At 53.5% G+C, this 13,914-nt stretch overlaps 1 protein-coding gene across 3 annotated transcripts in view; it reads right to left on the bottom strand.

Annotated features, from left to right (window-relative positions):
* The window catches only part of OS9 (OS9 endoplasmic reticulum lectin), a 175,273-nt gene that overhangs the window by 147,121 nt on the left and 14,238 nt on the right, over positions 1 to 13,914 (bottom strand). For 2 of the 3 annotated variants that reach the window (XM_075337094.1, XM_075337096.1), the window contains exons 4-6: positions 10,567 to 10,643; positions 9,824 to 9,922; positions 2,665 to 2,866 (exon numbers count right to left, since the gene is read on the bottom strand). In XM_075337094.1, coding sequence (XP_075193209.1) covers positions 2,665 to 2,866; positions 9,824 to 9,922; positions 10,567 to 10,643 — 378 coding nt within the window. Of the gene's footprint in view, positions 1 to 2,664; positions 2,867 to 8,680; positions 9,360 to 9,823; positions 9,923 to 10,566; positions 10,644 to 13,914 lie in introns of those variants that run through there. The other variant, XM_075337095.1, reaches the window with a different exon arrangement.

Raw genomic sequence — 13,914 nt, 5'->3', positions numbered from 1 at the left:
CGAAAGCCATCAAGAAGCCGCTTTGGTAGCGGCACCTCCGGTGGTCTTTTTGACTTAGACCGCCATGAATCGGAGAGCACTTGATCTATTCAGAGGCCTTTTGGACGAGGAGAATTGGGACCTGCCCGCGCCCCGAAAGAACCGAAACCTCGACTGCCCCATCCTCTGTTGGGGTATGTTCGGTTTGGGCTGGGGTAAAGATGTATCCTTTACCTTGTATTGTTTGATGATTTCATCCAAACGTTCGCCAGTCGGTCGCCAGAAATTGGCAAACTGGTTAAACGTTTTTTTTTGGAAGCAGAATCTGCCTTCCAGTTCCGTAGCCACAAGGCCCTGCAGAGTACCACCGAATTGGCGGAAGCAACCGCCATACGGCTCGCAGAGTCCAGGACAGCATTAATAGCGTAAGACGCAAATGCCGACGTCTGTGTGGCTGCGTCAATTTGCGCTTGACCTGCTGAGATAACTTGTAGCACCCATACGGCTGCAAATGCTGGTGTAAAAAGAAGCGCTGATAGCTTCATAGATGGATTTCAACCAGAGCTCCATCTGCCTGTGAGTGGCATCTTTGATTGATAGACGCTATAAGATCGTTCACTATGGCGTCCCCGTCAGGCGTATCAAGATTGAGAGCGGCCTCAGGATCAGAATCCTGATCAGCTGTCTCCGCTTCATCATCCAGGGATTCCCCCCGCTGAGACCCTGACCAATATGAAGATGTCGAGGGAATTTCCCAGCGAGCTCGCTTAGACGGTCAGGGGCTGGGGTCTGTATCAGAGACCTCACTCTGGGATCTATGAGACACCCCGGGGAGACCTCTGGTCCAACTGAGGTGGGCCAGGGAGCAATGATTCAACAGTGCCCCTGTGCTGAGATACCGGTCTGGATTGCTCAGTGGATCCTGCCGGCAGAGGGGTCGTACATGCGGCGCAGGCAGCATAGTATGCCTGTGGTTTGGCGCTCCTGCCTTTTATGGGCGCCATGCTGTTGACTTCCCTGAGCAACACAATATATATACAGAATCAACTGTGCACCATACAGTGTAAAGCATATCTTATAAACATATGATTTAAAATTACACTCCTGCACAAATGTGGCTAGCACCACAGATGCTGCATACCCCCCGCATAAAGCGGTTGTGAGGCCACCAGGGTCCCTGCCTGGGTCTGTCAGAATTTGTCCCCCTCTGCAGCATTCAAGGAGCTGACAGGAATGGCTGCCGGCTTCTGAGGAGAGGACAGTGAGGGGGGTGGAGTATGCAAAGCATGCTCCAGCCCTCAGTGCTGCTCATCCTGTGCAGCGTCCCGCCCTTCCCCTGCTTGTCAGGGCTGTGGGCGGGAGGAAGAAAGACTAGGCCGCAAAAGCCGGGGACTCGAGAAATAAACGCGGCCGCCGTAAAAGCGCGGCCGCGCGGAAGTCCCCGGCGCACTACAAGTCCCAGCCGCGCCTCAGTGTCAAAACATGGCGGCGGCGGCGGTCAGCGCGGTAGTCTCCCTACATAAACACACTCAGCGATGCTGAGTGTGTAATGGCACGGCTGCCGGCGTCCTGAGAGAGGAGGAAGCCGTGGGCGTGACCCTTAGAAAGTGCGGGAACTGGTGCCTCACAGTGCAGTAAGGGGAGTGGAGTATGCAAAGCATGCTCCAGTCACTGCAGCTCGTCTGTAAAGCGTCCCGCCCTTGCCCTGCCTGTCAGGGCTGTGGGCGGGAGGAGGAAACACTAGGCCGTACAAGCCGGGGACTCAAGTAATGAGCGCGGCTGCCATAAAAGCGCGGCCGCGCGGAAGTCCCCGGCGCACTACAAGTCCCAGCCGCGCCTCAGTGTTAAAAACATGGCGGCGGCGGTAGTACGGTAGTCCCCCTACATAAACACACTCAGCGACGCTGAGTGTGTAATGGCACATTAACCCGGTCAGCGCCGCGGTCCCCGGTGCACTAGCACACCCAGCAATGCTGGAGTGTTGCTGTGCGCGGTCCCCACAGGGACACAGAGTACCTTCAAGTAGCAGGGCCATGTCCCTGAACGATACCCGGCTCCTATCCAGCAGAGTCTTAGGAGCTGTGGATGGAGCACGGTCTCAGTGCCTGGAGACCGGTAAGATCCCACTTCACCCAGAGCCCTGAGGGGGATGGGGAAGGAAAACAGCATGTGGGCTCCAGCCTCCGTACCCGCAATGGATACCTCAACCTTAACAACACCGCCGACAAGAGTGGGGTGAGAAGGGAGCATGCTGGGGGCCCTATATGGGCCCACTTTTCTTCCATCCGACATAGTCAGCAGCTGCTGCTGACCAATCTGTGGAGCTGTGCGTGCGTGTCTGACCTCCTTCGCACAAAGCAAAAAACTGAGGAGCCCGTGGGAGCACGGGGGGTGTATAGGCAGAAGGGGAGGGGCTTAACACTTTTAAGTGTAATACTTTGTGCGGCCTCCGGAGGCATAGCCTATACACCCAATTGTCTGGGTCTCCCAATAGAGCGACAAAGAAAAGGGATGTGTCCCAATGACCTCTCTCTGTTAACGACCCCTTAGTTGAAGGGGGAATTAGAACCAAAACATTAAAGCTAATATTTCCGAGATGAAAAATCAAAAACAAAAAGCGACATTTCATTCAGCTCTGAAGTCACTATTCAATGATGTGGCCATGCTCACTATGGCTATACTTACACACTTGTGCTTTTACATATTCTACATACTGTTCCGGGCTTAGAGCCGGATGGCATTTTATAGGCTGTGGTGTGCCCGTAGAAGGAGGACGTAGGAAGGGATGATTGCAGATACGAGTGGTATGAATGGTTAGCACATAAGTACAAGACTGAGGTTCATCCACACGAGCGATGTAGTCTCCCGAGCCGTCTTCACACATGAACTGCAATGACAACAGAACAATTACACATCTCTTACGTTTCTAATACATTCACATAACCAATGTACTAAACTAACAGATGCAAACTATGCAGCCGCACTCTGCAAATAATGACGACAAACTCTGCAATAGCTACAAACACAAGCCACTATTTTTTTTTGTTATTTTACGACAGATCAAAGCGCGCCTGCACAGGACCACAATGCCGGCTTGTGTGGATGACATAGGACACGTCATCCATACTGGGCTGGGTCGAAGGAGGACGTTGATCGCTGCAGACAGGAGGTGCCGGACCGGAGAGCAGTGACACCCATCGGACCGGAGAGCAGCGACACCGATCGGACCGGACCGCCCCCTAGGTGAATATTCTAAAAGTAGGATTTTTTGTGTACTCACCGTAAAATCTCTTTCTCTGAGTCTTCATTGGGGGACACAGGACCATGGGTTATGCTGCTGTCACTAGGAGGCTGACACTAAGTAAACATAAAAAAGTTAGCTCCTCCCTAGCAGCATACACCCCGAGCCGGAGGCGGGCTCAGATCAGTTGGTGCACAAGCAGTAGGAGGAGTACCAGAATCACCATACATAAACACAAGTTGTAACTAAAACAATGCAGCCGTGCAAACAAGAGGTCTATGAACAGAAGACCACTGAAAAAATAGCTGGCAAACGTAATTGAATCAACCAAAAAACCAAGCAGGGTGGGTGCTGTGTCCCCCAATGAAGACTCAGAGAAAGAGATTTTACGGTGAGTACACAAAAATCCTACTTTCTCCATCGTTTCATTGGGGGACACAGGACCATGGGACGTCCAAAAGCAGTCCCTGGGTGGGAATACCGAAAAACCCGCAGAGGAAGAAAAACAACAACCTCCCTCGGCGGGCTTGCACTATAATTGAATGCTGCCACCCTATTACAGGTGTGCAACTGCTGCCTGCAAGACCTTTCTCCCAAAAATAGCATCTGCCGATGCTTGGGTGTGAGCCTGGTAGAACCTAGTAAAGGTGTGCAGGCTAGACCAGGTGGCGGCCTTGCAGACCTGGTCGGCCGACGCCTGATGCCTAATCGCCCAAGAGGCTCCCACTGCGCGGGTAGAGTGCGCCTTTACCCCCCGCGGCGGAGACTTGTCCCGAATCCGATAGGCCTCTGATATGGCGGAACGGATCCATCTGGCAATTGTGGCCTTGGATGCCGATTCACCCTTCTTGGGACCAGAAGGGAGAACAAACAGACAATCTGACTTACGGAACGGCGCGGTTCTGGAGACATAAATTCTAAGTGCACGCACTAGGTCCAGGGTGTGCAAGGACCTCTCCAAGCTGTGAGAGGGGCCAGGACAGAAGGACGGAAGGACGATTTCCTCGTTAAGATGGAACGGGGAGACCACCTTTGGGAGAAAAGCGGGATCTGGCCGGAGAACCGCTTTGTCCTGGTGAAAAATCAAAAAGGGGGAACGACAAGAGAGAGCTGCCAGCTCTGACGTCCTGCGAATAGAAGTGATGGCAACAAGAAACACCACCTTCCATGACAGGTGAGAAAGGGAAGATTCTCGCAAGGGCTCGAATGGGGAGCCCTGAAGTGACCCTAGGACTAGATTAAGGTCCCACGGTTCTAGAGGCCGCCGGTACGGCGGTGCCAGGTGGGCAACTCCCTGGATGAAGGTCTTAACCTGTGAACGAGCGGCCAGTGGCTTCTGAAACAGGATTGATAACGCCGATATCTGGCCTTTTAGTGTTGCGAGCGAGAGACCCGCATCTAGGCCTGACTGCAAGAATGCCAATAGGGAAGGAAGGGAGAAGGCGAGAGGAGAAGAAATATTCTGCTCTTCACACCACCTGAAGATAACCTTCCACGTGCGGTGGTAAATCTTTGATGAAGATGGCTTCCTGGCCCTAATCATTGTCTGAATCACTCTTGAGGAAAAACCAGCCTTAGCTAGAACCCAGGATTCAATGGCCAGGCCGTCAAATTTAGGACCTGTGAGTTCTGATGGAAGAGAGGCCCCTGCTGCAGGAGATCTGGACGGTTTGGAAGGCGCCACGGAGCGTCTGCGAGGAGCGGAGTTAGTTCCGCGAACCATGCTCGCCTGGGCCAGTCCGGAGCCACTAGGATGACCGGTATCCCTTCCGCCTTGATCTTCTTGAGGACCCTCGGAATTAGAGGGAGCGGAGGGAAGATGTACGGGAGACTGAACTGGCTCCATGACAGGGTGAGGGCGTCGACTCCTAAAGCCAAGCGGTCGCGGCACCGCGCTACAAAGTGCGGAACCTGACGGTTGAACCGGGAGGCCATTAGGTCCACGTCTGGAACTCCCCATCTGTCGCAGATCTGGTTGAAGACTTCCCGGTTGAGGGACCATTCTCCGGAGGCGAGGCCTTCCCTGCTGAGGAAGTCCGCCGCCCAATTGTCCACGCCTGGGATGTGTACCGCTGAGATCAGGGAGTGATGACACTCGGCCCAGTGCAAGATCTTCTTGACTTCTCGCATCGCCCCGACACTTCTTGTGCCGCCTTGGTGGTTGATGTACGCCACCGCCGTCGCATTGTCCGACTGGATCCTGACCGGGCAACCCTGTACGAGGTGCCGAAACTGCTGCAAGGCTAGCCGGATGGCTCTTATCTCCAAAATGTTGATCTGGAGGCAACTCTCTCTCGGTGACCATCGGCCCTGCGCTGTGTGATGTCGAAACACTGCTCCCCAGCCCTGGAGACTGGCGTCGGTGGTCACTATCTTCCAGTGGAGCGGGAGGAAAGACCTCCCTGATGCGAGGTTGCGCTGATTGAGCCACCAACGGAGGGAGTGGCGGGTCTCCGGCGAAAGATGAAACCTGCGGTCCAGAGAAAAGGGAGATCTGTCCCACTTCTTCAGCAAGGCCAGCTGGAGGGGTCGGAGATGGAACTGTGCAAAGGGTACCGCTTCCATCGCCGCCACCATACGACCGAGGACTCGCATGCCGAACCTGATGGACACTTGGCGCTGACGCCGGAGAGCGCGGAGTCCTCGTTGTAGGGAGGAGATCTTCTCCTGTGTGAGGAAAACTCGCCCTTGGATGGTATCGAATACCATACCTAAAAAGGTGATCCGACGGGCCGGGCTCAGAGAGGACTTCTTCCGATTTATCAGCCACCCTAACCGTGAAAGGGTGTCGATCGTGACCTGAACCCCAAGACGACAGTCCTCGAAGGAAGAGCCCTTTATCAACATATCGTCCAAGTACGGGATGACCATGACACCCCTGGCATGCAGGACAGACATGGCAGCAGCCATGATCTTCGTAAAGACCCTGGGTGCGGATGCGAGGCCGAAGGAAAGAGCCGTGAACTGGAAGTGATCTTCCGCTATTGCAAAGCGGAGGAACTGTTGGTGAGAGGTGGCTATCGGGACGTGAAGATAGGAGTCTTGAATATCCAGCGATGCCAGGAATTCGCCTACCTCCATGGACGCGATGACGGACCGGAGTGACTCCATTCGAAACGGCCGAGGTCTCACCGACCTGTTCAGAAGCTTTAGGTCGAGGACGGGACGGACAGAGCCGTCCTTTTTGGGGACCACGAAAAGGTTGGAATAGAACCCCTTGAAACGCTCTGCGGGAGGGACTGGTACCACGACTCCGGTTCGGAGGAGGGAGTCTATGGAGTGAAAGAACGCGCGAGCCCGCGCGGTAGACTCGGGAGGGCGAGATAGGAAAAAACGTCTCGGTGGCTTTGCCTCGAATTCTATTTTGTAGCCTGATGTGATGATCTCTCTGACCCAGGCATCGGCGGTCAGGGGGATCCACACATGCTGAAAACGAGACAGACGCCCTCCCACAAGTCTGGCGCTGTTGCGCGCCGACCGCGAGTCACTTGGATGAACGACGGCGGTAGCCGGAAGAGGATCTCGTGGACTGGCGGAGGCGTGAACGCCAGGCGGGATTGGTCTTGAATGACGGGGTCTTCCTGTCTCTCGGAGAGCGGCTTTTCCGCGGCTGGGGATTGGAGCTGAAGCTGCGAAAGGGCCGGAAACGAGCGGTGGGGCGCCGATTCTGGAAGCGCTTGGGACGCAATTGGGGGAGAGATGTACTCTTTCCTCCCGTTGCATCGGAGATCAGCTGGTCCAGCCTATCTCCGAAGAGACGCTCCCCTAGGAAGGGCAGGGAAGTTAGTGACTTCTTAGAGGCCGCATCCGCGTTCCAGGACCGGAGCCAAAGGGCTCGATGGATGGCCACATTGTTGCTGGCGGCCTGGGTCGCGCAACTTGCAGACGCCAGGGCTGCATTGAGCAAGTACTCACCCGCGAGGGAAATCTGCGAGGCGATGGGAACCAGGTCCGGATTGGCAGGAATGGCGCGGAGACCGCAGCGTAGCGTGTCCGCCCAGGACATCAGGGCCTTCGCAACCCAAACCGAGGCGAAGGCCGGAGAGAGGGATGAGCCCGCTGCCTCGAAGGCGGAACGGGCCAACCTGTCAATAGTACGGTCCGTAGGGTCTTTGAGAGACGTACCGTTAGGGAGTGGAAGGACTGTGTGAGAAGACAGGCGGGAGATTGGGGGGGGGGGGTCGACCACAGGGGAACCTGCCCAATCCTTTCTAAGACCCTCAGGAAAGGGATAATGCAAATCGATGGACTTACCGCTGGTAAATACCCTGTCCGGCTGTTGCCTGTGGCTGCGCAGTAACTCAGCGAATTCTAGATGTCCGCTGAATGTGTTCTGGGCCCGCTTCACCCGCTTAAAGGAGATCTGGGTGCTCTGGGAGGAGACTGGGTCCACCTGTACCTTCAAGGTCTGGTTTACTGCTTCTATCAGGCTATTTACCATGTGCCGGATATCGGCCGCCTGCTCTGAGTCCTGCAGGGGTACCGCATCGGAATCATCCTCGGAGCAGTCAGAAGCCTCCCTGGAGGACTGACGGTCTGGACCTGGGGATGAAGGTGAAACCTGGGAAGAGTCTGAGGACGAGACCTGGCGGGTCCGTTTCTGAGCAGCAGAGGAGGACCCTGCAACGGGGCTCACCTGCTCCGGAGGCAATTGCGCCGGGTCTGCGGGAATCTGGGCGAGCGTCGGCAGCAGGCGTAGAGCTTGCGCGATGGTCCGAGAAGCCTCAGAGAGGGAATCTACGGACTAGGACAGGGACGCTAGCCAGTCGGGGGGGGGGGGCGGGACGCAGGGCCCTGCAGCATATGGCGCTGTGGCGTCTGCGGTATCAGAAACGTCGGCCGCGGAGTTCTGCGGAGGCTGCGCGTCTGTAGAACAGACGGAGCATAGTGGGGCGTCCTGACCCTGGGAAAATTTGGAGCTGCAGGAGGAGCATGCAAAAAATAGTGCAAAGGGGGCCTGCTTGGATTGGGTGGGCTTAGCCTTAGGCATGGTGCAAACAGGTACTCTCCCTGGTGGCTGCTATGAAGGAGACAGGAGAGGGTTAACTCGTCCCTAAACTCAGAGAATGCTACCTAGTGAGGGCTACTCCTTAGGAGCAGAGCTTACCCAGGTCCTGCGTGCTGCCCACCAGTCCAGAAGTGGAGTCCAGGAATGAGCTGGCCAGAAAACTCAGAACGCCGGCGCGCTGCAGCCTCAGGGGACCAGAGGCAGGCTAAAATGGCGAGGGGACGCTGGAGGAGGCTGGGGGAGGAGCAGGATTCCGGCGCGAAAAAACCAGGAGGATTCACAGCCCCCACCATCAGCCAGGAGGCAGAGCAGTGGGAGGATAGAGAGGGAGACGACCATCGGCCAATAGCGCTGCAGCGGGGGCGTGGCTAGGACGCAGGAGCGACTAGGCCCAGACCGGGGACTAAATTTATGGAGAGGGCCGGGGGAAAGAGCAGGGAAGTCGGTCCTACCTGCAATCGGCGGCGCCGGCTCAGCGATGGATGCGGTGCAGGCAGGGCTCCCTGCCCTGCCTGTGAACAGCGCTGCTCGTCCAGGAAGGCTCCGGGGGAGAGCGTGCTGAAGGCAGGGTAGTGGACATCATGATGGGGGTAGACAGCCCCCTCCAGGAGAATGCAGCGTGACAGGGCCCCATCTATCTCACACACGCTGCGGAGGATCCATCCCTGCTGTACTCCCCTGTACGCCCTTTGGGGTGATACCTCAGGGCGAATCAGGGGTGCCCACAAAACAACCTGCCCACACGCGCACCCCCGGGAGTGGTACCACGGGGACGGGCGGGGGAGAGGGCCCCGAAGTCTCAAGCCCCTGCGACCCTGGGGAGCGGTACCCACGGGGCTGCGGAGAATGAGTGAAGCGAATACCTGCAGAGAAGAAGAAGACGACAGGTATGAGAGCGATGAGCGGCGCCGAATAAAAGAAAAAAAGCGCAAAAAATACATGGCTGAGGGGGGCCGAGACGGCCCACATCAGCCTCCTACGACACTAAGCTAAAACTGATCTGAGCCCGCCTCCGGCTCGGGGTGTATGCTGCTAGGGAGGAGCTAACTTTTTTATGTTTACTTAGTGTCAGCCTCCTAGTGACAGCAGCATAACCCATGGTCCTGTGTCCCCCAATGAAACGATAGAGAAAGTGATTTTTATGTTCTACACATCGGCCTGGGCTCTTATATACAATATTCCGCAATGCTGTATATAAGTGCTCACTGGTGGTGACCACAGCTTATAGTCACCAAATCTGGTGACAGGTTCCCTTTAAAAAGCCAGCAAACTAAAAATGGATTTATCAGAAATGAGAACATTGACAGCACTTCAAAACAGACAAATGTGAACAGGTGCAAACTGAGCATAAATTATACTCTTACAAATATAGAGCTGCAATTAGTTAGTTCCTTAGCAGTAATACATGTCCAAATTCCTATATTCAATATTTGGATACCATAGCGTCTCAGAGTGCAGCTGTATATTTTTTGAAAGGGTTAATGACTATGAATAAGGAAGCAAAACCACAGGTGCAAATCTCCTAAAAATAGTGTGTTAACCAAATTACACACTAAGCGGAGCAATGACGACAAACCCACAAATCATATTCTTACTCGGACTTCAGTTTCTCGCAGTTTGCCATTCAGATCACATTTGGAGCCGTTCACATACATCTGGCTGTGGTAACGTTTTAGTCTGTGGTGTTTTGATACCTTAACAGAAGAAAACTGTAAGTCAGCTCAAGGATGGAAGACATGACACACACGTCTAGTGAAGACTGTACAACATCTACCCTACCTCCCCCCCAGCCTACCGCTGGCTCTTCGCTGCCGCTGTGTTTTGGTTACAGTGGTGATGTCACGTCTAGCACACACACACACACACACATCATTACAGCCAATCACTGAACTTAGCAGCTCTGCTGACGTAGGCGACATGAACCGCTGAGCTCAGTGATCGGCTGCAGTGGTGACATGTGCTATAGATGTGACATCCCCACTGCAACCAAAACAGACTGATCAGCGGCTGAGAGTCGGCACTGGACCTGAGGAAGAGGATACTATCAAAGTTTATTTAGTGGGCACAAGTGTTTTAGGATTAGAAAACCCCTTTAACCCTAATCTCATCCCTATTTGTAGGCCCTCTTAAAAGTAACCAGACTCATGTAGGGATTGAGGACCACTTAACAAAATTGGTTTTGTGGTGCATATACCCTTAAATATACACAAATACGATCAATAAATGACTCACGCGCAAGGGGCCAAGTAGTTAATCATCAGAAGTACCAAATGCTGTGATAGGTTTTTATTTTTATTTTGGTATTGGGGGGGGGGGGGGGAAGATGGACACAACTGACCTTTGCAGTTTCATCATTCCAGTCAAATTCGGACTGATAGTGGCCCAGATAGAGTATATCCCCCTTTACTTCAGATTCTGAAAGGAAAAAAAACAAACATTTAATCCATTGAAGTTAATGTGCCCAGTTTAATTTACTATTAAACTGCTCAGGACTAATTTTTACCATAAGTACCATAAGAACGCCAGGGCAAAAAGAGAGGCTTGCTGAACGCCAGGGCAAAAAGAGAGGCTGCAGAACGCCAGGGCAAAGAGAGAGGCTGCAGAACGCCAGGGCAAAGAGAGAGGCTGCAGAACGCCAGGGCAAAGAGAGAGGCTGCAGAACGCCAGGGCAAAGAGAGAGGCTGCAGAACGCCAGGGCAAAGAGAGAGGCTGCAGAACGCCAGGGCAAAGAGAGAGGCTGCAGAACGCCAGTCTGACAGATTTCCAGCTTCAGATGAACCAAATGCAATGGGGTAACAGTTCTCTACAACCCCATTCTCAGGACATAATTCCAAGGAGACTGCATTTGGAAAACGTCCCTGTAAAGGAGAAGGATGGAAACAAACATACGTTTCTTCGGGGATTTGGAAAAACCTGCAGGCTATACCATAGATCCAGTGATCAGTGGACTCCGTATTTAACTCCAGGATTAAAAGGGCAAAGCCTTGGAGATTTTTTCTGACCTTCCACCAGAGCTAGATGAGGACTACAATGCAATAAGAGGCATTGGTCAGGAGGTACAAACTCAACCCCAGATGTGGATCGAAAAAAGTTCCGGCATTTACAGCAGGTGTAAATTGACAGCAATACGGATATTGTGAGGACCATATTCAGTCAATGGATCTGGGGACTTTCTGTAACCAGCTTTGATGAACTTGAGAATCTCATTGTCAAGGATCAATTCCACATCTGTCCCATGGATGGACGCCAATTTGTCTGATCAAGAGACAAAGACTGCTTATCAGGCTGCAAAGATTGCCGACTCTAAGGCTGGGTTCACACATAGCGATAGCGACAACGACGTCGCTGTTACGTCACCATTTTCTGTGGCGCAACAGCGACCTTGTAAGTCGCTGTTATGATCGCTGCTTAGCTGTCAAACACAGCGACGCAGCAGCGATCATAACGTCGCTACATGTGCAGAGAGCAGGGAGCCGCGCACACTGCTTAGCGCTGGCTCCTTGCTCTCCTAGCTACAGTACACATCGGGTTAATTAACCCGATGTGTACTGCAGCTACATGTGCAGAGAGCAGGGAGCCGCGCACACTGCTTAGCGCTGGCTCCTTGCTCTCCTAGCTACAGTACATATCGAGTTAATTACCTGATGTCTACTGCAGCTACATGTGCAGAGAGCAGGGAGCCGGCACTGGCAGCGAGAGCGGCAGAGGCTGGTAACGAAGGTAAATATCGGGTAACCAGGGAAAGGGCTTCCCTTGGTTACCCGATGTTTATCTTGGTTACAGCTTACCGCAGCTGCCAGACGCCGGCTCCTGCTCTCTGCTCGCTTCATTTCGTCGCTCTCTCGATACGATGTGTGCGTCACAGCGGGAGAGCGCCTTTGAAGAAAACGAACCAGGGCTGTGTGTAACGAGCAGCGATCTCACAGCAGGGGCCAAATCGCTGCTCAGTGTCACACACAGCGAGATCGCTAATGAGGTCACTGTTGCGTCACCAAAACCGCGACGTAGCAGCGATTTCGGTAGCGATCTCGCTATGTGTGAAGCACCCCTTATGCAGCCAACAGGATGCCAAAAGCATGGAAGCCATCGGGATTCAGCTGGAAGGGAAGTAAGCCAGTCGGGGATCCCCGTCACTCTGCCAGCCGAGCATCCGGACATTCTACATCTATTTTCACTGGGGCCTCTGGGTCCAGAAATTCATTTGGTGATACACGCCGATGCTTTATGTTTAACAAGGTTACATGTTAGTGTCGCTTGCCCCAATAGTACAGAAAACCCCACTATGACCACAAAGCTGTCTGGGTGCTCATTCATGTTCAGTTTTATTTATGGCTGGCACTGAAGTGAGGAATAATGGTGACTGTCTATCTCTCACTTTGGGCAATAAGATTACCATTGGCCTCAGACACTGGAGCAGAGGTAACCCTGGTGCATTCAGAGATCGTGACCAATGCGGATATAATTCCACGAAAGACTGTCTAATCGGAGTTAGGGAGGAGTCAGGCCTGCCATGCCCTGGCCTGTGTGTAAAACCGACTGGGAAGCAGAGAAAGGACTGAGGAAAGGGAGTTATATCCCTAGCAATGTGTTCCTGGGCACGGACCGGGGCAGGGTGGTATCTCAATATGCTCCTGCTGGGCAAGTGGATGCCATAGAGACGTTTGAACCCAGGTTGAGGTCCTGTGTGATGCAGCGAAACGTACAGAAGAAAAACATAATGGATGTTCACTGGGCCTAGGTGGAGGCCGTATAAGCAATGTACACTAGATGTACACTAGGGCACCTGTGACTCGAAGTCAGGCTGATAAGACGCAACCTCAGATATTAGTCTTAGACAGAACCGCCAGGATAATAGGGTCCTAATACAGCCCAGGAGCCTCCCCACATGGCAGACCTACAGAAGTTCCAGTTTGCAGTCTCAGCATCTGATCAGTGTCTGGTATCCCCACTAAGCCGTGGCCTGCAGACAAATAGATCTTCCAGAAGGCCTTGCTGACTGGGGCCAGTGAAATCTGTATAAAGAGACTCACCGCACTGACAGAGTCTTGGGACTGTGAGAAGCGTCTGGCTATTCCCGATCCATTCAGAGAACAGTTATTATAAAATCGGTCATACAGTACCTCTTGCTGGGCACCTTGGAAAACAAAAGACTAAAGGGTACTTTACACACGATATCGCTAACGATATATCGTCGAGGTTACGGTGTTCGTGACGCACATCCAGCGCCGTTAGCGATATCGTTGTGTTTGACTAAAAGGAACGACGATCCAACGATCGCAAAAACGTCAAAAGTCGTTGATCGTTGACACGTCGCTCCTTTTCATATCGTTGGTGGTGCATGCCGCTGGTTGTTAGTCGTTCCTCCGCCATCACTCATCGCTATGTGTGACACCGCAGGAACGACGAACATCTCCTTACCTGCGTCCACTGGCAATGAGGAAGGAAGGAGGTGGGCTGGATGTTCCGGCCGCTCATCTCCGCCGTCCCTCTGCTATTGGACGGCTGCCGTGTGACGCCGCTGTGACGCCAAACAAACCGCCCCCTTAAAGGAGAGATTGTTCGGTGTCTCCAGCAATATCGCTAAGCAGGTATGTGCGTGTGATGCTGCCGTAGCGATCACCCCCAAAACGAAACAGCAACGTGGGCGGGTGCTATTGCTAGCGATGTTGCAGCATGTAAAGCCCCC

The sequence above is a fragment of the Anomaloglossus baeobatrachus genome, chromosome 2 (assembly GCF_048569485.1).
Source record: "Anomaloglossus baeobatrachus isolate aAnoBae1 chromosome 2, aAnoBae1.hap1, whole genome shotgun sequence".
Classification (NCBI taxonomy): Eukaryota; Metazoa; Chordata; class Amphibia; order Anura; family Aromobatidae; genus Anomaloglossus; species Anomaloglossus baeobatrachus.
Note: the sequence above shows the minus strand (reverse complement) of the source record. Positions and strands in the feature narration are given on the sequence as shown.